A 24523-nucleotide genomic window follows, 5' to 3' on the forward strand; every position below is an offset into this window, starting at 1 on the left:
TTCATTGTCCCACCATGAACCAAAACAAAAACAGGATATTACCTTCATGGACGAGAGACACTATTAAAGGTTACATCATAAAAAGAAATTGTGCAACAATTTAAAACTACCAGAGTAATCTAATCACACTGAACAGTTTTTTATAAGTCAGTTAATACTTCAAAGAACAAGGGAGATGTGCTTAATCACTGCTATCAGAAGGTACCAGTGAGTAAGTACTTTTTGCACAAACAATATGACAAGTACTTTGTGAATGCTGAAGTCACTTTTTTGCCATGTGCGGACATACAACACGCGTCAGAGTCGGCTGACATTCAGGAACAAGATGCAGCTCCACTAACTGATTATCTAGTTATATTTTTAAAAGTGACACAGCTACAAGTGGTGCTGCCTTTGCCTGCACTTAATACAGAGAGTGAAATGATTGCAATGATTGCAAATGATCTCGGCAGGCGTTACTAGATTAAAGGAAGCCTCGAGCTCATTCCCGCCGTTGCCCTGGCTGCTGGGGCCGCCGAGGACCTTCTCCATCGGCGTCGCCGCTGCTGGGAGGCGACCCTGAAAAGTTCGGAGCTGGAAGACCAACTCTGGGCCGTCCGGCAAGCCGAAGATGCCACCCGAGTCCAAGGACTTCGAGCCGACACCTGAGGCCACTAAAAGCAAAGTGCCGGCTCTTTAAATAAAGTTTGTTTCTTCTTCTCTCTGAATTCTTAGGTCCTACGAGACCATTCACCGCTATAATGAGGCACAGACGATTGCAGTTTTTGTAGACACACTGGTGACAAGACGATTAAAACCACCCACAACGAACGGTGCAAAAATTTTTTTTTTCAATAAAAATGCTTTATAAAAGAAGAATTGAACAACATAACATAGCTTTTCAACGTTTGTACTCGTGCCTTCTGTTACCAGCAGCAGCCCTGGGTGAGAGCCAACCACATGCTCACTTTCTGGAGCCCTTGCCTTGCTTCTTGCCGAAAGGGCACAGCTCCACGTTTAGACAGGTCAAACACTTGGGACCCACTGGCTTGCACACCGTCTGGCCAAACCCAACCAGCAGGTGGTTTACTTCATCCCACAGCTCTCTGCAACGAGCAATGCACAAGTGGTGAAAGCACTTAACGACCCACACTTGCCTCTATAGCAGTTAGCTTGTCAAGTGTAAAACCACCAGCTCCCTCCACAAGTTCCCTGCAAACAGGGAAGGGCTGCATGGTGCTGGCACAGTACTACCCCTGACAAGTTATGTTAGCAGAACAAATTAAATACTTTTCCATGAAGTGGTGCTGTCTATAATGAAATATGTACCAATACCTTAAACTTCTACCCCTGCATCAATGGACATAAACGTGTAGTCTGTCGCAGAAGCATAAAGGTCATTGCCTTCATTCATGCCAGGTCCTACGTGTTCAGGCATTGCTCGCTTACAATGAGCTTGGGCTTCACTATTGCTCCAAGTGAAAAGGCATCTAGTCAGTGCTCACATGAGTGCATAACTATGGTAGGCTGCAGCAGTCGAATGGATGTTAAGCTAACACTATCTAATATTTCAATGGGCACTACCTAACACCGGCGGCGGCTGGCAGCGCTCCTCATCACACCAGCGTTGTGCTGCGACATGTCAAACCCATGTTTAGTTAGAACACCGTCCAAGGAGTTCAAGCGCAACGCAAAACTTTGCTATTGCTCTCGATGCTACGTCGTTCGAGCGAAAGTGACATTTTTAGTAGTTTCCGAACTTTTCCCTTTATGCAACTTGAAAAGATGCAAGCAATAAGCTAATTTACCTAAGCATAACTCAGTGGGCACACTGGCATGGATATAGGCTTTCACCCTTTGCGGTCCTAAATTTACAGTGTGGTCCAGAAGTGGTTCGCTAGTTTTATGCATTGCAAGCAAAATACCCTCAAGTGCGAAAACATATTGTAGGATATTTATTTTTTTCTCTTTTCTCTGTTGGTACTTGAGAATGGTATGGCACTGTTCGAAGCATCCCTGAGGGGTAGCCAGAGATTTCTGGGTGTTGCAGAAAAACATGGTCTTTTTTTCTGTCTCCTTTTGTCTTTCTGTCACTGCAAACGGTGCAATACTTACTGTTTCTGTTGGGATTCTACATAAACTGTAGCCTACCGTCCAACCTTTGCTTGCACTCTACACTTGCAGATGAAGCTATTTTTTTGGATTGAGCCCTGAAATCACCTACTGGTTTGTTATCTGACAAACCAGTAGTACTAATATAATCCAGCAGAATCTACATGCTTATTTATTTGCCCATACAAGCAACTGACAAGATTTGTGTTCCAACATGAAGGGTCATGCCCAGTGCACAAGAGCTGAATGCGCAAATATTCAGAGCACGAAATTTGAGAAAGTGTTTTTGTTGCATCTTTACCACTGAACCTGAATGAATTTCAGGGGTCCAGTGCAATGATCACACAGGGAAGCATCCACTACATTTTTCATTTCTGGTGAGGATACTTTATCCATGACGAAATTTTGCTCATGCTGTGCATCAATAACTTTTGTGCTTGGGGCTGCTGTACTTCATTATATTTTGATGCCACTTCACAGACGCAAACAATGACATGTTGCAGGTCTGCTTCATAGGGACTCAAAAGTGTGCTTTCATCTCATTGTCTGTCAGGAGTGGTGTTGTGCAGTGTGCACCAAAATTAGCACATTGTCAAAAGACACAGTAATCGTATTCTCTCTGCATGATGACAAACCAACTCAGCAACACATGCTCCCCCAGATGGGACCCACCTGGGCAGCCATGCCTCCAGTGCTTTGCGTGTCTCTTCTGGTGTCTTGGTGGGTGTAGGCAGCCAGCCAAGTCTATTGGAAATGCGGTGCACATGCGTGTCGACACCAATGCCCACAGTGTGGCCCCAGCCACAGCTCATGGCCAGGTAGGCCATCTTGGGCCCAACTCCTGGCAGACTGCACAGGCCTTCCACACTGTCCGGAATGTCTCCGTCGTACTTCTCCAGTAGTACCTTAGCTGTCTGCTTCAGATGCTTGGCTTTATTCTGCAAGGCATACCATTACAAAAGACTTTACAATGTCGCCGTATAAGACCAATGAGTTCAGCAAAAATCTGCAAGGTGGCTTCATGCGAAAAATTGCCATCCATCCAGTAGCACAATGCTGCCATAGAGGGACACTAATTCAGTCTCCCTTTACATTGCATCAAGTTCCCTGTGTTCCTGGTCAACGATCAATCCAACTTCACATTCTCATCTACAAGACTACTGGTTGGGCTCAGGTGGCAGAGTGACTACCTAGGAAAGATGGTGGTTCCAGGTTTGATTACTGGACTAATAAGAATTTTATGTCAGCTCCAAGCAGATGTATTCATTTTGAGACAAGGATGGCTTCCTTTACAACATTCTGCCACAGTTATGTGGACAGCAATTTTTCCGGCGACGACACAACTACAACGGAGCACCTCTAATTTATCTTGCACTTTCACTGGAACTTTTGCAGACACCACGTGCACTTTGGACTCTCCATTTTCCCCTAGTATGTAGTGAGAAAGAAGATCATAGGTGGAAACGAGAAAGAAAGGTTGCAGCAGAAAAACAACTGGCAAGTTCAAATTCAACATGCTAACTTATACTAAAATTACTGTAGTGCACCTGGTAATGCAAGGTACAGAAATATGTGGCGCCGTCTGCCTTGTGTCCCTTACATGTCCCCTCACCAGGCCCCCCACGAAGTTGTAATCCAGGGAGCGTTCTCTTCAGAAAGGGGTTTACTGGAAGCAGAGATAAAAGCAAGCTTGAGCATTCACTTTCTGATGTGAACAATATGCAGATGATGACATTTTGTGATAAGCACAAGCACTGTCCATCCCATACACGTTGCAGAGCCACTGCAGCACCACAATATTGTTTGGTACTTATGGGGCAATGGTACCTTGTGTACCTAGGTTTCACATGTTCTGCAGCTTTTAGGACCGTGCACAACATAAGTGAATTTTCCTAGAACAACATACGAAATCCAAGGTGCTTTTCTAGTATCTTGGATCTGACAGCATGTGCATTTGGCATCAAGAATGATACAATACAATGGTAACTTTACTAGCATTTGTGGAAGTTCCACTTGATTTACGGTAAGAAATCTAGAGCACACAGTGAGTTTGTAGTGTCAAGGTGTACAATATTTCAGGAGGCTGTGTCAACGTGCGACCAGCATGTATCATGTGGCATTTATTTGTGGTTAGCTGTGGCGCACAACAGTTAACTTGCACAAGCCTTGGGATTGTGTCGGCAAGTAATGCACTATGCAGTGGGCCTTGCCAAGAGCAGACCAGGAGAGATGAATTCTGGTGAGACAGCCTCCGGCAGCTATGTCACATGCCCTCCTGCTAGAGCAGAAACAGTCAGCAGAAAGTGTAAGCCAGGCACTCTGCAGAAGCAGTTCAGTGTAGCTCCCAGTTCACCAGATGCAGTTCACTGGGAGGGACCAACAGATGTAGAAGCCCGTCATAGCATGTGAAGTGACAACTGCATCATCATGCAATCACTACGACTCCTTCCAAGCATCGCTTTTCTGATGGCTTCCTAGGCACAGATTTAGTGTCTTAACGCACAGTACTTTTACATCAATAATCCAATGTGCAGTTTCTTTTCTCATTGATTAGATTTCTCTGTGTGATAGCTGGTGGCATCACACCATTAGTTGGCATAGGCTGTCATATTGTGTCACCGCCCTTTTGCACTACTGTGTCCTTCACAATAGGCAACCAACTAGATCAAAAATTTTTACTTCATAATATTCCAGGCAACCTAGAAGCAACCTCCACAATTCTCTTTCCATCTCACACTAGCGATATAAGTTTACCACCAAATTGCCATTTTGTGAGCACTAAAGCACCAAAATCATACTGAAAAAGTTTCAAGCAATATTCCATGCCTGAAGCAGCATCTTGTGAACAGTGGCAAGCATAAAAATAACAATACTTCCTCATTTTACATGATGCTTTAGAAGACAGGCCCCTCAGCACGTGTATACAAAACCAATGTGCACTGTTGTGCCAGGTTGCACTAATATTTAAATAAGATTATAATGAGCTTTAAAGAGCTGTGATGATGTCTGAACTAGCTTGGGTGGAAACTGAAGTGCCTTGATGACTGTTGTGACACACTTTCTAGCAGTCATACGTTTCATCAAAGCAATTTTACTTGAGATACATTTGCGAGACAAATGTTTGTGCAATACACTCTTTTCTTGCAGTGCAGATCACATACAGGAATTGCTCTGAAACCTTATAACAGAACACCTGCAATTTTGGTTAAGGGAAGAGATGGCATGACACATTGGTTGCTGGCTTTTGTGGAGATAACTGTAACGCAAGCAGGTGTTGCTTGCCATCTGGCCAAAATCGCAGGGATATTTTTCACCTCATGTGAACGGTTATAGGATGGAAAAACAATAATTCCTTATTGAATAACTTTTCTTTCCTGAAGCAAAAGATTTCAATTGAACTTACAACAACCTATGTATGTGGGCTCAAATCCTCCAAAATTATTTTCACATTACTAGCCACACTGGGGTAAAATTTGTGTGGTTGTTATTAAAAAGTGAAATGGGCATCTAGTGTAAAGAACGCCTTCATATCCGTGTTATGTCAGAGCGCATCCTATGACATAGAATTTGAACCATCACATTGTATGCCTCGTAATGTAGCTGAGTAAATTGCAAGAATGGCACATGCAATTTGTGCATTTGAATGGATGCAGTTGTATTTGAGTTCGTTGGAACAAACAGTCTCACTGGAGAAATCCATGCAGAGTGTTGTTTTCAAAGGGAGAGATTTTCTGGTTGGACAGCAGCTGCCCAGTTCAGCATCTTGTTCTGATTTAAATGAATGGTTCACAGGAAGATGGAAACTTGATGTCATCGACAGTCTGCAAACAAGGGCACTTGTCTTTGTGAAGGCAACAGCTGTTTTCCTTGGCAGCATGCACTTACACACTGCCCGGCTCACCCTCCCTTCAGGGGTGAAGAGCATAAGTGCATAGGAGAGAGTAAGGTGAAGGATTATTAATGAGGGCAGTGTGTGAAGCAGCCAGGGCCATAACTAGGGGTGGGGGGTCCTGACCCCCCCCGAAATTTTTTCAGGCTTTAACTTTTTGGGTGATACTAAAATATTTACATGCCTTCACAGCGACCACCAATTGCTAAAATTTTTCATACACTAACTTTCCTGATATTACTTCCCTCAAGCCTTCCCTTCTACAAGACCACCTCTCACGCCCGCCCACCTTGCACAGCCTTGTACCTCAGCCTCCCGTTCCTTCGCATGTCATTTCTTTATTTTCGTCTTTCGCCTTGTGGTGGCTCCTTTATTGGTTCCCGATGCTTTCCCTGCCTGTTGACACTCGAGAAATTCTCTGCCTGTGCAGACCGCGCTTGTCGGCATCGAGTCCCTGTGAAAAATGCATACGTCTCTTACAATGGCAGCGGCGAGCTGTCTGCAGTCATTTGCGGAACAATTACACACCGACACATGTCGCTCCTCCCCATTTCCCAGGTCTTGCCACAGAAAAAAAAACAAGCCTAAGCAAACATTAAAGGATAGCCGCGGTTGTGGTGAGAGGAAGGCATTCAAAGCAATTCCACATGGCAGCGAACACACGCCGTCAAAGGATAATTGCTGCCGCTGGGGATGCGCGGATGTGAAGAACATAGTGAAAAAGATGCACCAAGTGGTCCCAAGCCGTGTGTAGCGCTACGCAGGCCACAGAAGTGGTTTAAGCTTTGCCAGCCTGTCGACAGCAAGCACACAGCTCTGCCCTGTATGGCATGCTGAAAACAAAAACGAAAATAAAACCTGGAGGGTGGCATGAGGGGAGAAAAAAGAAGGTGGCTTTTCTGTGCCTTCCATATAAGATAGAAAAAGAAAATGGACAAGAGAAAGAACAACCAAAAACTTGCTGCAATGAAGCCAACATTTCCCTTCCTGCTGGATTATCAAAAGAAAGACTGTTGTAGTAAAATGTGGAGCCCAAGTATAATCTGCAGTTACAAGCGCGGTGCAGGAGAAGGTGTCAGGGTAGATTCACTGCACGTTCATTCTCTCTCCATTCGTCCAACGTTTTCGCCAGGCAATCACAAATGTGTCTCTTTGGAGTCGCTGGCCACTTATGTTTGCGTGCACAGGATTGCGGTAGCAAAATGAAAAGACACGCTGGAACAACCAAGCAAACGAAACTTGCATCTTGCTTCAGGAAAGCCCGAACGGATGAAACAGGCAGGGAAGATGATATATCTCCGTCAATGGACAAAACAGCCCCTTTCTCTGCACAGTCAGAAAGCCAAGCGCGTCGGACCTTCTGTAGCAACTCAGGAAAATGCGCAGGCATATGTGAATCATCCAAGAATGAATCGCAGAAGACCCTAAAGAGCGACAAGCACGCACCACCGCGAAATAATAGCGGCCGCCATGCAGCTCCAAGTGACCTTTGCTCTACAGTCAGTGCCGTGCAAAGTGACGCCTTCACCACGGAGCAATACCCAAGCAAGGTGAGTGGCATGGCACCTACACATTCGCCTACCCTCGGTGAGACCAGAGTGCAATATTTTTGACTTGGGGCTTTTTGTCTCAAAGACTAAGCATGTACTTGATCCAGAGGCGGTGGAGAGGCTGCTGCTTGATCCCTGGACCCCTTTGGCTAACTATGATTATCCAGCCACAGAGAAAAGAAACGAAGTTCCAACATCACTGGGTAGATCGTTACCCATGGCTTGTTTATTCAGAGAACCTTCAAGGAGCGTTATGCAAATATTGCGAGTCTTCGCAGGTGAGTGTGCAGGAAAAAGGGGAGCACCAGTGCTTGGGTTGCTTTGTAACTAAGGCATTTACCAATTACAAGAAAGCTATGCACTCCTTTAAGAGCCATGCATCCAGCAGTTACCACGCCATGTCAACAACGCTATCTGAGAACTTTCTAGCAGACTGGTCCTGCTCACTGCATGGCATCTTAACACAACTTGACCATGGCATTAAAAAGTTGTCTGCGACTTGCCTCAAGCGTGTGATCATGTAAAGAATGTTATAGACGTTTTTTCAAAAAAAAAGGGCGAGTGCGGAAACAGAATTCAATCAGATTTTTCAGAAGTCACTCTTTTTGCTGCAAATCACAAATGTTGATATGGCCCTATCACGCATCACAGGAAGGCAGATGCAAAGAAGCAACGTACTTTCTGCTACACCTGAAGAACACTACCGTAGGAATGTGTATTTATTTGCCTTTGCTGGTAGACTTCGAAAATAAATTAAGAGAACATGCTGCTGCCGAAATTCTGTGCATCGGCTAGCCTTGCTGCTATTGATGACGCAGTGAAGTTTTATCTTGGTGACATTCCTTTGGATGATGCCATCGAAGCAGAGTTGACACTGTGGATGAGCAAATGCTGCCAAATCAAAGAAAGGGCTCGCCCAGCTTGCGCTTTGCAGGCCTTAGGGATGTGTAACCACAACTTTTTTCCTAACATCCACAGCCTGCATTCTATCCTGGTGTCATTACCCGTGTCAGCGTCGACCCTGGAACGGACTTCCTCGACACTGACAATTCTGAAGAGCAACCTCCGGAATCGTATGAACCAAGACAGATTGACCGGACTAGCACTGCTCAGCGTCCGTCGAGAAATTGAAGTGACCACAGAACAGGTCCTCACAGACTTTCGCAAGTTGCCCAGAAGGAAGAACTTCCTTGTTTAAACTGCTCTCAATATTTCAAGAGTACATTACAAGCTAGCCCCCAGTAGCCCAAGCTGCAACCCTTCTATGCTCTCAGCAATTCCGATGAAACTTCTCAGCAAGCAGAATGTGCAAACGGTAACAAAAAGATCCAAGTGTCGAGCTATTTGTTTGTTTGCTTCTAAACATTAATACCTTTCTTGTATCGCGGTTACATAGTGTTGTTATGTCAGGAGCCGTTGGTAAAAAGGGATTGGTATCTCGTCAAAACAAACAGAACATTGCAAAACAATTAACATATGCACAAATAATGGGTCAGCACGTGCAACAAAGTGCAAAAAATGTAATTAGATCTACCATCTAAGTGTATGCATTCATCTACATAGAAATTGCAACTAGCGTTCAGAACTGCAGCAAAAAACACATTTCGCTGACTGTGGAAAACTATTTTGTGCACAGCTCCCAATATATAGGCACGGTGCACGATAACGGCAGGGCAAAGGAAGTTAGTTTTCGTTCATGAAACAAAGGCTGCAGTGTCCCCGGCTTCATTGGTGTTATAGTCCAAACCTTTATTTCTTGCCTTAACGAGAATTTAAGCTTAACACACCAATTGTTTTTTACTTATTTAGGTACAACAAATTTAAAAGTACCATCTAATTATTATATGTAAGCGATGTGCTTGATTCACGCACGAAAATTGGCAAGCAAAAATCTTTCAAAATGACAGCCGTTTTACCCACAACCCCCACTCCCCGAAAGATATTCCTGGGTACGGCCATGGATGCAGCTTCTAAGTCGAGAGTGACAAAATGAAAAAACAGTGAAGATTCCCGAGATGTTTTCAATCCAGTGGGCTTTGTTTTCCCAGGACAGGAAGTGTCCAGTGATAGACCTTGCACATAGAGTCGAATCTCGCTAATTCGAACACGCTTAATTCGAACTTCCGATTTATTTGAACTGACGCTTTGGTCCCGTCAAAGTTATGTGTATTCCAATGGGCGAAAACGCCCAGTAATTCGAACGCGCAAGTATTTGCGACGGTTAATTCGAACATACCTTGCTCCAACAATGCTTTCGGCAGCGTGCCAAATCACATGGCGGCGCCTCCGACCAGCATTGCTCTGACCCCGCCGTGGAAGAAAAGCTTAGCAGAGATTCATCAACGCCGCGCGCGATGAAGATGAAAAAAAAAAAAAAAAAAGTCAAAACCATTATGAACCCTGATCAAAGGACTCCGGCGACAGCACGGACCGATCTGGTACTCTGGTACGGCTGCACAGACCGTCTCTTGGAAGCGATCCGCGAAGCGGACAGGAAGTGCCGACTGCTGATAACTCCGTGCTCTGTGTTTTCGCCACTTCGTTTGCGTTGAAGCGCCAGGCTGCAAGTCGCTCGCTGCTGCGGGCTCTATCTTGAAAGCGATCGTCTGACACGAGGGACTGACGCACGGACAGTTCTCGTTGGGTAAGCCTAGAAATGCTTACGCATTTAAAAACCGTGCCGAAAATTTCACTCTCTCTCAAATGGCAAGGTCGCCGTTTCCGGCCGTTCGCTCCCCTCGACCTCCCTCTCAACTTTCTCGTAACTCTCTCACCTTCGACAGTGTCCGCGTGCACGCGCTCGCCTCTGCGCCGGCGCCAGCTTAATTAGCCTGCTCTCTGAAGTTTGCTGCCGATATTGGAAAGTGAGCGTCAGTAAGCGCACCCAGGATCTCTGCCAGGTGGGGGGGGGGGGGGTAAACTTTTGTGTGTGTGGGGGGGGGGGGGGGGAGTAGCAACCATTTTGCATAATATGCAATTTCCTTGCTTTAGCCAGAGGAATCCAACAGCAAATAAGATGCCTAATCATTATAATAATGACACCAAGGATGATGACGATTTTTATTTCTTCAGCATTTTAGTCAAAGTAATTTAAGAGTGAATTAAAAAATACAAGACGTTTTGTTAATACAAGATATACAAGAGCTTTTGTTAATCAGGAAAATTCGAGCTCAAGCCACCTCCTGAATTGTAATGACATGTGGACAGAGCATTGAAGGTACACGTTGAACTGGTGGGGCTGGACGCGCAGAGGAGGGGGGGGGGGGGGGGAGGGTAATTTTTAGATCTGAGCCTCACGCTGTCAGAGGAACATATTTGCTGGGCCTACCATCCCCGATCATGCAAAGAGTTTATGCCCTATGATGCAGCCCACTCAAAAGTAATTAGGAGAGGCATTGCTTCTATGTGCTTGGAAGGTGCACTAGCAAGATCGTGCCCCCACAGGATGGCGGAGAGCTATGACAGTCAGGTCAACCAGCTCTACTCAGCTGGGTATCCCTTGCTCCGTCGTTGGTGCTGTAGCTGAAACGCTCCTTCAAAAATTGAAAGAAAAAAAGAAGGAACGGCAACTGATGGAAACAAGGCCAATAGTTGTACCCTATGTACATAAGGTTGCGCACAATCTTAAGAAGGTAGCGAATAGGTACAATGTCCCAGTGGTCCTCTCTGCACCAAGGAAGTTGTCAGGCCTGTGCCCACGGACTTCAAAAGCGCCCAAACCGCCTATAGGTGGCAAGAGGCATGTAAATCCAGACGTCACCTGTGCAGTGGGTGTGGTTTATGAAATTCTGCTCAGCTGCGGCAGGGTTTACATCGGCCAAACGGGCCGATGTGTTAACGACAGAGCGAGAGAGCATGCACTTTCCATTAAGAATAACCTTTCGACACATTTACCTGTGCACTGCAAAGCATGTAAATGTAAGGCAAGATTTAAGAAAATCAGCATTCTGGGTAGAAGCAACGAGGTGCTGGCACGAGAAATGCTCGAGGAATATTACATAAAAAGAAAAAAAGATATCTGCATTAGCGATACGTCAGTGGTGTTGCGTGGCGCTGAGTTTGACTTTTTTAGATGCTTTTTAAACTAGCACATGTTTCTTATTGACTCATCTAGGGTGGTGTGATAAGCGGAACCTTGCCGCGCATGTGTGGCTTGGCTATATATTGCGATGCTTTCTCGGAATAAAGTTAGTTGCGAGTGACGCTCTTTCCTTTCGCCTGTCTTTTTTCCATGGTGCGTTGCGTCTTTTCGATGCATGAAGCATGTACCAACTAGCCCAACAACAAGTTTTATTAAGAGTGAGTACCGCTCGTTACACTGTGACCAAGGTAGTAGAGCTGTTTCCTATGATAGCAAATTTCTCGCACATATCTACACACATCAACACCAAGTCGAACTCAAACTTACACCCACTCTATCGCTTACGAATCAAGAATAAGTGAAGGGGCACATTTTTGAATCAGTGTGCCAAAACATATAGGTGATGGACTACAACAACAGCACACGAATGTTTGAAGATGAATGTTTCCTGTCGATCCAGAAAGTAACTATTAAAAATACGTCTTTGCTACAAGCTATTACAAAGTACAGAACATTACGTTCCAAGTCTCATGTGCAGCAAGAGACTTGCCATTAGGCAGAAAATAAACAATCAGATAGTGATCACACTGAGGAAGTTTACTAAATCAGAAACATGACAACCCGCTGCTTCAAAGTGTTAGAGGAATAAAGAACGAAGAGCAAAACTGCTTCTGCTTCAATTCAAAAGCGGAAAGTTTGCACAGCTTCGAATACATATCTAGCCCCGCTTCTATTGTACAAGGACTGTATAACTGCTCGCACAGTTTGGACAAGGCGTAATGAGCTAAAAACACGCGCGCTTGCATGACCTCTGAAGTTGTGGCCAAAGCTTTGTGTCATGCACCCAGTCACCATCCACAATATTCACCGAAACAAAGGTTTACTGAGCCGAACCGGGCTTCACACTCATTGATTGTAAACACAGAGGCAGCTGAGGCACGCAATTGACGCGTAACCACATGAAGGTGCCAATGGGATCACCACGAGAAGTGTCTATACACTTGCAACATAATACTGTGCCTGTAAATAACATATAAGTGTACAGATCTGCCTGTTTTCATAAAAGAGAAATAGCACGAAATGACTCATTTCTTTATCACATGGTCAAACTGTTGCGTCATTATGCTCCGTATGAAACCTATAAACCTAACACTTTTGTTTTAACCCGCCATAGAACAAATTATAGTGTCCAGGTGTTAAAATACCCCTTGCGAATATTTTTCAATAGTGAATTGTACGAGTGCTAGAGAACTTTGTCCTTTTATGTCCGCTGCAACCTTTTGTAAGTTAGAATAGCTTCCCCCCCCCCTTTTTTTACATATATATAATTTTACACACACACACACACACACACACATGTATATATATATATATATATATATTCCAGTATTGCCGATCCAGTATATCCAGCCACAACACAGAATTGCGGAAATTAAAAGAAAATCGCCAGAGCATGAAATCAGTGAGACGAAAACTTGGCATAGGACAGGGCAAGATGTATGCAATGGAAGATAAGCAGGGTAATGCCATCAGCAATTTTGATGATGTTACGCTAAAGCTACGGAAGGACGGAAGAAGAGGAGAACGAAGTGCACTTGTCTTTGGAGCGACTCGGTGTCGGCGCGGCAACCCTTCGCCCCTTTTCATCGATTCATCTTTAAATAAACGCACCCCATCGTGACAGTTTTGGTGGAGGTGCAGACTAAAAGCAGCAGAAGAATTCTGTAATGGCATGTACAGCACCCAGAGCAGCCACGAAACCTTCATTGGAAGCAGTGATGAACAGGATACAGAGGCTCCTTCTATAACTAGCAATGAAGTTAAAGGGTGTTGCAAGACATGCCCCGGGACAAAGTGGCAGGAGAAGATGAAATAACAGTCAATTTAATCAAAGATGGAGGAGATATCATGCTTGAAAAGCTTGCTGCCCTTTATACGCTATGCCTCACGACTTCAAGTGTACCAGAAAGCTGGAAGAATGCCAACATTGTACTCATCCATAAGATGGGACACGTTAAAGAACTGAAGAATTATAGGCCTATTAGCTTGCTTTCGGTACTTTATAAAATATTCACCAAGATAATTTCCAAAAGAATCAGGTCAATACTTGACTTCAATTAACCAAGAGAACAGGCTGGCTTCAGAAAGGAATATTCTACAATAGAATATGTCCATGTCATCAATCAGACAATTGAGAAGTCTGCGGAGTACAATCAAGCTTTCTGTATGACTTTTATAGATTTTGAAAAGGCATTTTATTTTATTCAGTAAAGGTACCAGCAGTCATAGAGGCATTTTGTAATCAAGGAGTGCAGGGGGCATACGTGAATATCTTGGGAAATATATACAAGGATTCCACAGCTACCTTGCTTCTCCACAAGAAAAGTAAAAAATTACCTATCAAGAATGGGGTCCAGGCAAGGAGACACAATCTCTCCGATGCTATTCACGGCATGCTTAGACGAAGTATTCAAGCTATTAGAGTGGGAAGGCTTAGGAGTGAGGATCAACGGCGAATATCACGCCAACCTTCGGTTTTCAGATGACATTGTCCTGTTCAGCAACACTGGGAATGAATTGCAACAAATGATTCAGGACCTTAACCAAGAATAGTCTAAGAGTTGAGGTTGAAGATTAATATGCAGAAGATAAAGGTAATGTTCAATAACCTGGCAAGGGAACAAGAATTGATGATAACCAGTCAGCCTCTAGAGTCTGTGCAGGAGTACATTTATCTACGTCAATTACTCGCAGGGCATGATCTTGATCATGAGAAGGAAATTTACAGAAGAATAAGAATGGATTTGAGTGCATATGGCTGGCATTACCAAATCCTGACTGGGAGCTTACCACTGCAGCTGAAAAAAGTGTACAATCATTGCATTTTATCGGCGCTGACATAACATGCTATGGGGCATAAACTTGGAGGTTAACAAAGAAGCTTGAGAATAAGTTAAGGACCGTGCAGAGCGATGGAAGGAAAAATGTTAGGCATGACGTTAAGAGCACGGTGTGAATCGGAGATCAAACAGAGATAGCCGACTTTCTAGTAGACGTTATAAGAGAAAAAATAAATAAAAAATGGAGCTGAGCAGGCCATGTAATGCATAGGGCAGACAACCGGTGGATGGTAAAAATTAGGTAGGGTGATGAAATTAGGAAATTCGCAGGTGTAAGTAGGAACCAGCTAGCGCGAGACAGAGGTAATTGGAGATCGCTGGGAGAGGCCTTCGTCCTGCAGTGGGCATAAAAATAGGCTGATGATGAAGATAATGATTGCAGTGCATGATATGATTGCGGTGCTTCTTTTATGTTTAACATATTTATTATGCCGCTTTCATGTTTTCGACTGCTTTTCTGTGTTCCGCAGCTTATCATCCCATAACCGACGCCCCGAGTGCAGGGCATCGGATCTGCCGGATCGAGACACTACGACAGACACACTGCAACAACAATCACAATGGTTGTGGGGCGATCACCTGACCACGTTCAGAGACCTAACCCAACACTACAGACTTGAAAGACGCAAATTCCCGCCACCGCACGTTAAATTAAACAGGAAAGAGGCCGTAAACTTACGCTTACTACAAACACACAGTTACCCTAGTCCGGCAGTCTTACGCCACTGTTACTCGAGCTTATATCCGACTGATGCGTGTGAAGCGTGCAGACACAGAACAACACTGCGACACATGCTCTGGGAATGTGCCGGCAACAACGGTACTGAAACCCCTGCCGTTCGCAACGTGCCCATAACGGCAGGCTTTACTAGATTAAAGGAAGCCTCAAGCTTGCTCATTCCCGCTGTTGCCCCGGCTGCTGGGGCCGCCGGGGACCTTCTCCGTCGGTGTTGCCGCCGCTGGGAGGCGGCCCTGAAAAGTTCGGAGCTGGAAGACCAGGTCTGGGCCGTCCGGCAAGCCGAAGATGCCGCCCGAGTCCAAGGACTTCGAGCTGACACCTGAGGCCACTAAAAGCAAAGTGCCGGCTCTTTGAATAAAGTTTATTTCTTCTTCTTTTTTTGCTTTTGTCTGTTCTTATCTGCTTGATATGTCAGTATCACAGTGCATATTAAATGCCTATGTTAACTTGAACATAATTATTACTTTTTATGGTGCTCCAAAATTTTTTTCCCATTACTGCTGACAGTGTTTTTTTTTTTTTTTATATTTTAAGGCGACACGTCGTTGAGCAGCAAACGTCATCACTCTTGCTGCTATAGGTTGGTAAGGCCTGTCAAATTTTTTTCTCATAAAAAACTGAAGTAAAGCTTTTGATTGATTGATAATTGATGAAAGGAGAAAAATTCGTAAAAACAAATGGTTCTTAAAACTGGAAAAAAAGAGGGGAGGGATACCATTAGCTGTGTTAACACTGTCTGTTGTATTGCAAGTTAAGCACTAGCATTTAAATTCTTGTTGTTATTATTATAACAAATAGATTCCATAGCTCCTTTTGAAACATTAATGCCTGTTGGCAGCAGTGAGTTGAACTTGTGGACAATATATCACATGTTTTTCTCTCTTGAAGAATGATAGTTTTAGCGAATAATATTTGAATTTATGACTTTGTGGGCTGAAATGTTCCACAACATTGTTTCATCACAGTGTCTTATGCGCCAAGCAGAACACGATAAGAAGAGGATGGACAATGGTGCTTCAGCCATTGGCAAGTTTGTTGGCTGCAACCATACAATGTCTATTTAACATAACATTCACTGGATGTTCCGTTTCACCGATGCGTTATTGTTTGCAGCAGAATGAAAATTCAAGCATATAAATGACGTTAGAGGTAGAGCAGGTAAAGCTGGACTTAATTTCATGCACATATTCATTAGTGGTTTAACGTTCATGTTGTTTTCAAGGTGTTTGCAGGTCTTACACCTAGGATGGGAACGGCCCGTTAAGTTAGTAGTTCATTCAGGGTGACTTTCGTGAGCCAATAACATGTCTTTAATGTTTCTATCACATTGATATTATTGGATAATATTTCTGTAGAACATCATTTATGTTTGGAAATGCAGCCAATTGGATAGTCTTTTAGGCTGGGCTAGTAAAATGCAAGGGTTCCTTTTGCTCGATTCTAGCACTGATGGCATGCAAAAAGGAATGGCATTAGAATAGACTCATTTCATTACCTTGGCCATGTTTTCTAATGAATATCGCTCTCCTTACCAACCTAGACGCATGCTCGTAGGGTTGATTTAGAGTGATTTGTGGATAATTTCTTTCAGCTAACGCTACTGTAAGGTTATTTTTAATTATGAATGTAATCGTCATCGCTACAGATTCTTCTTATGAATTTTGTCCATCTGATAAAGATTCCTTACTGATAGTGTTGCATATGATTAGCGTAACTGTGTAGTATAATAATGCCAACTATAGAATAATGGTATAGTATGCTCTAGCTTCACCCTATAGGGGGAGGGTGAGCTGCGTACATAAGCATTGCCAAGAAAACAGCTGCTGCCCTGTTTTGTTGTCGAAACATGTTCTTGTCGAAACATAGGCTTCCCTTGTTTAACAATGTCGATCTGTTCCAGTTTTGGAGCTCAAATGCTATGTCACGAAATCTTCGTCAACCAGCTAGAAGAGGTTTAACTTCAGATGTCGGGACCTGGTAATAAAGTACACATGATGCCATGGCAGTGCTCACCTTGTAAAAGCTAACAGGGTAGATGAGTTGTTCAATCTGCTTTTCGTCAGCTGCTGCCACACTTTCTGGAGTCAGGGCAAACTCACGGAGGCGTCCCACCGCTGCATGTGTCACTTCATCTTTTGTCTGGCTCGACAACATCAGTGAAACCAAAAGCTGGTAACGAACAAGCTGCAATATGAAATGTTTCATGAATTCTGTGAAACCACACATGCCTTTTAATCATTGTCACAAAGTGTCACACATGCTCAAGTGCAGTCCACATACCGAATGTTGCGTAAATAGAAGCACTATAGGTATACATGGCTTCATACCAAACTGCTCACTCACCCATGCTCATATTTCACACATATGTGATATTTTGGCAGTGCATCAGGGTGAATTACTTGCCTGCTTTGTCTGGAATAAATTACAAGTACACGTAGCCTGTAGCAATGCCAGACAAAAAAAAAAAAAAAAACCTTCATTTCGCTGCAACATAACAGTTGCACCATCTGTCACTGTTAGGCACGATCGCAGACAAGATGTGATACGCACTACATTTCACCATTATAGCAAGAAGTACCACCACCATTACGTTTCTGAAGAATATAAATTTTTGTCAGGTGTTGCAACAGTTATTTATTTTGGACTAAGCCAGGCAGGTAATGCACCCCAACACGGTATTGCACTGCATGCAATGCCAAAATGTCATTTCTGTGAGAAATTTGAATGCAAACATGCCAGCTATTTAGTTGGAAGAATCATGAGTACTACCTGACACTCGGTATTTATGTGTCATTCAGTACAAGCAGCTGCTTAAGCCTAAGGCAGGAAGGCATGTGTACCAGTTTCATTTTAGTCTTGTAAGCATCAAACTACAGGCAGCAACAAGTCAAGAATGCAAGGAAAGGAAAGTTGAAAAGAGGGGACAAGTGGAAGCACAAGTAGGAGACTGCACACACAGCCCACTCTGGTGATTTTTACTGCCTAGTTGCGGGGAAAAGAAAGTATGAAAAAATAAAAGGGGTGTACTTAGTTTTGGGTTGCTCATTACGGCCAGTGGAGGCTATTAAAGGGCCTGTCTACCACTCAGAACCCCTTCTTTTGATTGTGGTGAGAATGAGAAGACTGTGCTTCACTTCATACTGATGGAAACGAGCATGCTTGTACCCCACAGACATAGAAATATACATTAAATATTTTATTTTGCTCTGAAAGTGGTGCAAGAATGACCTGTGGTATCGCTCAACAGTGAAACAGTGCAACCAATCCGTATACCCTCACGCAACCAAAAAAATGCACAGGGAGAATTATCCTGCTTGTACACAAAATTGCACTGCCTGAAATAGCATTTTATAACTTGAGGTATAGTGCAAAAAGGCACGTAGGACAACAGAGGAGATGAAGACAGACCGCTCTTCTGCTAACTATTCTTTGCTTGAGAGAGCAATTTCTTTAATTTCCAGCTAGAACGTGTTGAAAAGTGGCGCCACCTTCTGCAAACAAACGGACTCATGGAATGGAGTGGTGCATCGATGCATGGCCTCCAAGAATGCTATTGCATCTGGTAATCGGTGTTGTCGGTATCCGTACACAGTTCTAAGAAGACGCTGCACAGATCGAAAAATTCCGTTTTAAAGATTTCTACTCACTTTCCACAGAAACCAGTGCATGTATAGAAACCTCAAATGGTAAGCTCTTTAGTGCACTACAAAATAGAAAAGATGCGTGATAACCGTGTATTGGAGCCGTCGCTCTCTTTGTTAGACTGAGACGCAAATGCTCAGTAATCTATTCCATGTGACCTAATGAAATGTGCATCCTGATGGTGTTTTTTTTTCTTCTTAATTCTAATTTGTTTTTGTTTTTCGTTTTCTTCTTAATAAACTTCAGTTGTTAGACAGAGTGCTCGTCCTGTGTACTTCCTATTTGTGTTGCCGTCGTTTTCCGTGCTGATTCAACGAATAAAAAATGAACAGTCGTTGAAAAACTCGGTAGACAGTCCCTTTAGGCAACAGATGGGGCAAACAGGCATTTTAATGGCATTTACTAGACACTCAACACCGTGTTAGCTCCTGCAGAATCCGGGCTGATGCCCGGAACCCACTTAGCATAACCACTTGATTGACAGTGGGAAAAATCACCTTACTTTTCCTCTCATTAATTCCATGAGGCACATGTGGAACAAAGGACGAGTGGCAGCCAGTTCTGATATTTTTTAGGAAGGAGCATATGATCCACCTTATTTCTCCTCACTAGTGCATATAACAGACATATGTTATTTGCTCTGGACTTTCAAGGATAAGATTCCCTCTGCTTATATGTGCGGGTGTTTTCAAAATCAGATTGCGAGAGCACGACACACTTTCAAAGGAGCGACCTGGCAGTAGAACATGACTAGTGAGTGGTTGAACCACTCAATTGTCACACACACATGCATTCGGTGGTTATATGTACCACAGAAGAAGCAGAAGCAAGAGGCAGGAAACAGGAAGAAAAAGCCACGACTCTCCACCAGGGGGGAGTGCCACCTCCACAAGCAAAGATGACTTGGACTAGATGAATAAAGTTTTCTTTTTCATCTCGAAAGTTCGTCTTGAAGTTCATCTATCAATTCATCTAGTCCAAGCTCATGCACATATTTGAGTATTTACTCCAACCGACACCGCATGAAGCAGTGCAAGACTTACTGTGCCTAATATTGCACATGCTATTACCTCACTGCTTTCATTTCGGGCAATACTGCAATTTTTTATACTGTGATGTGAAAAAGCAAACCTCCATGCACACACACTACGCTCCCTTGGGAGAAAGTGGGTCAGGTTAATCAATGGGTGCAAGGAGTTGAAATTAAAATGAAGTGCGAATGGCTTTGTTTATGACCAGCCTACACAAAGATATATCATGCACTAAGAAATATTCTGTAAAATATTGGATTGATGAAGTAACTTTCAAGGAAGGGAATTTCTAATGATGCCATGAAGATGTTAGCATAATTAAGAGTGTTGGTTCACATATATACAAGAGAAAGCTAGGGTTATTTTTTCATTTCCATTCATGTAACCAGGCAGCTCCAACTAAAACAAAAGGCAAGTTTCTCATGACAGCTCTTTTCTGAATTTATGGTAAGCACCAATCATTGACTTGGCTCTTGTAAGCAGATATATTATGCATGTTTTCACTGCAGCTCTAGCAACACACTAAAAATGCTCAGGCATTACAAAAGCAAACACTAGTCAGATGCAACAATTCATATTGTTTCAGCTACACGTGTGTGCGTGTGTGAATGTATCAATAAGGCATCTTTTGATGAACTAGTTGGTGCCATGCATGCAAATAAATCCATGCCACACAAGAAGGCAGACAGAATGTTGCACTACTCCTGTCCAAGTCTCCTTGTGTACTCTCAACCCACAGTATCTGTGTCCCAATCAATGTTTTAAGAGGTGCAGGAGGTAAGGGTGGCTATTGTCGAGACGAGAGGAACGACGCGACCTTTGGCTGAGCTGGCAACGAACGAAGTGCCCGGCGCTGTTTATTGTCATGGTATATATACACAAATGGAATGGAACCACTTCAGTGGCGCCCTCTGTTAGAGGGGTAAGCAGCGTTAGTGTTAGTGGTGTTAGTGGCGCCACCGTGGGCTAGAATGCAACACAACACAACACTACATCTTCCTTTCCGAGGTTAGATTTATAAGTTCAGTCTCTTGGGTGGCACCACACGCCTTCCAGACCTTGTAACCTTTTCGGGGATGCCACCCGTGTCCTGCCTGGCACTGCTCTCGTGCTTGCCGGGTGATGCTTGCTCCTGGCTTGGCCCCGGGCTTGGAAATAAGGTTGGAGATGTCAGGTTTGGTTTATCGGGGGATGATGCACTTGAATCTGGAGTGGGCTGCTCGATTGCAAAAGACACCAGATACCGTCATTTCTCTGCATTACACCCCTGGGTGTTTCCACGATGTACGAGCGTGGCCACTGGGCTCTGCTGAGAACCTGAGCATGGCACTCGGCATCTGTTACCCACACTTCATCCCCTGAAGAGAGGTCCCGAAGCTCTCGCACCCTGTGGCGACGGTTAAAGTTCCGAGCTTGCCGTTTCTTGGCGGTGGTGTCCTTTTGGGAGAAGATGTCTGGTGGTGGTATTTCTGGAGACAGCTTGCCATGGTCCCTGAGTACGCGTGTTCGTAACCATCGACCCATGAGCAGCTGCGATGGGCTGTAACCCGTGACACCTGGTGTGTCGCGATACGCTAGCAGTGTCAGGAAGCAGTCATTGCTCTTGCGGAAGAGATCCTTCACAGTGTGCACTGCCCGTTCTACTGCACCGTTTGACTGGGGGCAACCGGGACTGCTAGTAACATGACTGAACCCATAATTTTTCGCAAACCTTGCAAACTTGTGTGATGAGAACTGGGGTCCATTATCACTTCGGAGCACTTCCGGTCTGCGGAATCGAGCCATGACACTCTTGATAGCCGAAATCACCGCCTGGCTGGAAGTGTTGCGTAGCGTGATGACTTCAGGCTAGCGTGAATAGTAGTCCACAAGCAGCAGAAAATTTTGTCCCTCCAGGTGGAACAAATCTGCCTCCACTTGTTGCCATGGGCGCTCCATTGAAGGTGTTGGTAACAAAGGCTACGCCCGCTGAACTCTTGTAGTTGCGCACCGTTCACATGATTCAATCGTTGACGCAATATGTTTGCCTATGTTAGGCCACCATACAACACTACAGATATGACAGTCATGGACTGCACTACATACACATCTCTAGCAAGTAGGTGGATTATTATCTTTCAGTATCAGGTGTAATACAATATAATTAATAGGAGTGTTGTGAGACACCTCAAGAAGTAACGTGATTTCGCCCACTGTTATCTTATATATATATATATATATATATATATATCTATATATATGTGTGTGTGTGTGTGTGTGTGTGTGTGTGTGTGTGTGTGTGTGTGTGGAGCCAAACTATAATAATAAAGTGCAATTTTGACATGTTTACTCGCCCCAATTCACTCAAAGACCTTACAACATACTCGAATGAATGATTCGATATGGGGCACCTGCTAGGCCACACACACACACACACACACATACAACAAAAACAGTCTGGCCTACATTCAACCTATATATATATATATATATATATATATATATATATATATATATATATATATATATATATATATATATATATATATGCAGTGTTCGAGTGCATTCAAGGCTCACCTTTTGTGGAACTGACTGGTCGGCACACTTGTCACAGCCCATGGTGTCGACAGGAGCTTCAATTTCCTGGCGCATTTTGCGCACATTTCCCAAGACCTCCTTCCAATTTTCAGGCACCCAAGGAAAGTAAGGGGATGTTTTGTCCATTTCATGACGTGGACCATGCGAATATTCAATTTTAAGCGGTGCTGAACCAGCTCTTCTTTTAGACGTCCTTGAAGATGTGGGTTCCTGCTGCGCGTCAAAGGCGGCAGCTGCTGGTGTCACCGTAGTAACAGGCAAGTGTCCTTCAGCAAGAACCTCAGCTTCCGTTCGCTTCAGGCTGGGTTTTCTCTTGGCCGCGACTCGAGTTCCAGTCTGTGGTTCAGTCCGCCTGGCATTGGCAGAACTGGGCTTGGCATGTGCAGCACATTTGTTCGAGTGTGGAGAATTCTTTGCGTCGACATCTCCCTTCAAACACCGTGCTGAGCGCAACCGTGCCTTTATCATGGCGACAAAGTAAGCCTGAAATGTGAAAAGTTTTGTTCCGCTATGTCGTCTGCGCGCTACGTGAGCTGTCACGTGCTTCCGAATGCTTTGGAGAAATCCTTCCAGCTTTCCGCCCCGACACTCCTCACGCTTTTCGATAAGTTAATAACAAGTGGCATAGAAAGAGAAAAGCGCATTGAGACAACTAACCAAAGCAGTAACATGCAGTAACGCGAGAGGCGAAACACGCGCCTCCTCCTGTGAATGCGAGAGGCCAATATCTTCTGCCGAGAAATCCCTAGAATAAGACATCAAATGTCCCCCTAAGTCTTTTTCTTTTCTTTTTTCTTTTTTTTTTTATGTGACGTTGCGCATCAGGGCTGGCGGTACTCGGGAACATCAGGGGGGGAGAGAGAGGAACGAAATAAAAAGGAGGAGGGACCTCGTTTACTACGAAGGGCTGGCGGGAAAGATAATAGATACTCGGAGCACATGTAAGCATAGAGTTAATATCCTGACTTATTAACTCTATGCATGTAAGCATGGAGGATGGAAAAAGATATTTTTCCTTCCTCCATGCATGCAAGCATGCGAAATCAGCAGAGGGCCTGCACGCAGCCGCTCAAGGTGTCGGTCAGGTGTATCATATTCCAAAATTATCAATAACGGTTCCGAACATTTTCAGTCTGTCCAAGATGTCGTATTACGAGGGTCATTTTTTTTTTCTTTCCTCCTTGACGAGGGTCCTGGTTAGTCCTGGTCACGGAGCAAGAAACCTTTAGGAGTGGAAACTCCGCCAGTTGCGGCGACCAGATAAAGCCCGCGGAGCCACTATCATGCTGGCGGCACCTGGCGACTGAGAAAGAAATTACCGCCGTCTTGGTTGCCAAGGCAACCGGTCACATGTGTTTCTCTCGTTCGCGGCCGCGCGCGTTGCTCCCGTTCGGGCGCGCGCCTCACAACTTCTACTGAGGGCACTCATGCATCCCACCTGCATCCCATCTTAGGCTAGCAATTTCCGAACAAGGGTACACTGCACGTATCAGCGCTGTTAGTATTACGGCCCTCGAACAGACACCGACAAGAACAGTTATTGTTTGACTTAAAGGCCCACAAAAACAACGCTACGGCGTGCACGCTGAAGCGAACGCCGAACGCCTGTGTCGTCTACTTTGAGCGCGGGAGACGCGGGCGCCGGCGAAGAGAACGCGCCCGAGCGGCACCACCGATCCGCCGGGCTGCTGCTCTTTTTTTTTTTTTTTTTCGCTGCTGCTTGCATGACGTGCCGCAAGGCGCCGCCACTGCATGCGCCCCCGTCGGCGCATAATAATGTGACGTTATCTGGTCGCACGCGAGCGCCCGCGCTGACGGGAGTTTCTACTCCTAAATAATCTTCCTCCGTGGTCCTGGTATTACTTTAAACTGCAGTCTTCGACAAAGTCAGCTGGTCGAGTGAGCTACTGCCTTTTTAGCAAATATACCCAAAACTCAAGTTAAAATCTTTAAATAAGCTTTTTTAATCTTTATTTTATAGTCATATGTGCATGCTGTCCCCATATTTTTGTAGGAAACTCTA

The 24523-nt window shown here is 44.4% G+C and overlaps 1 protein-coding gene across 1 annotated transcript; it reads right to left on the reverse strand.

Annotated features, from left to right (window-relative positions):
• Positions 1–808: 808 nt before the first annotated feature.
• LOC119460546 (endonuclease III-like protein 1) lies at positions 809–23220 on the reverse strand. Its single transcript, XM_037721477.2, has 4 exons — positions 22480–23220; positions 17264–17434; positions 2764–3029; positions 809–1085 (listed from the first exon to the last, which is right to left on the reverse strand). The coding sequence occupies exons 1-4, from the start codon at positions 22966–22968 to the stop codon at positions 944–946; spliced, it is 1068 nt and encodes a 355-aa protein (XP_037577405.1). The 5' UTR covers positions 22969–23220; the 3' UTR covers positions 809–943.
• Positions 23221–24523: the final 1303 nt, after the last annotated feature.

The sequence above is a fragment of the Dermacentor silvarum genome, chromosome 8 (genome assembly GCF_013339745.2).
Source record: "Dermacentor silvarum isolate Dsil-2018 chromosome 8, BIME_Dsil_1.4, whole genome shotgun sequence".
Classification (NCBI taxonomy): Eukaryota; Metazoa; Arthropoda; class Arachnida; order Ixodida; family Ixodidae; genus Dermacentor; species Dermacentor silvarum.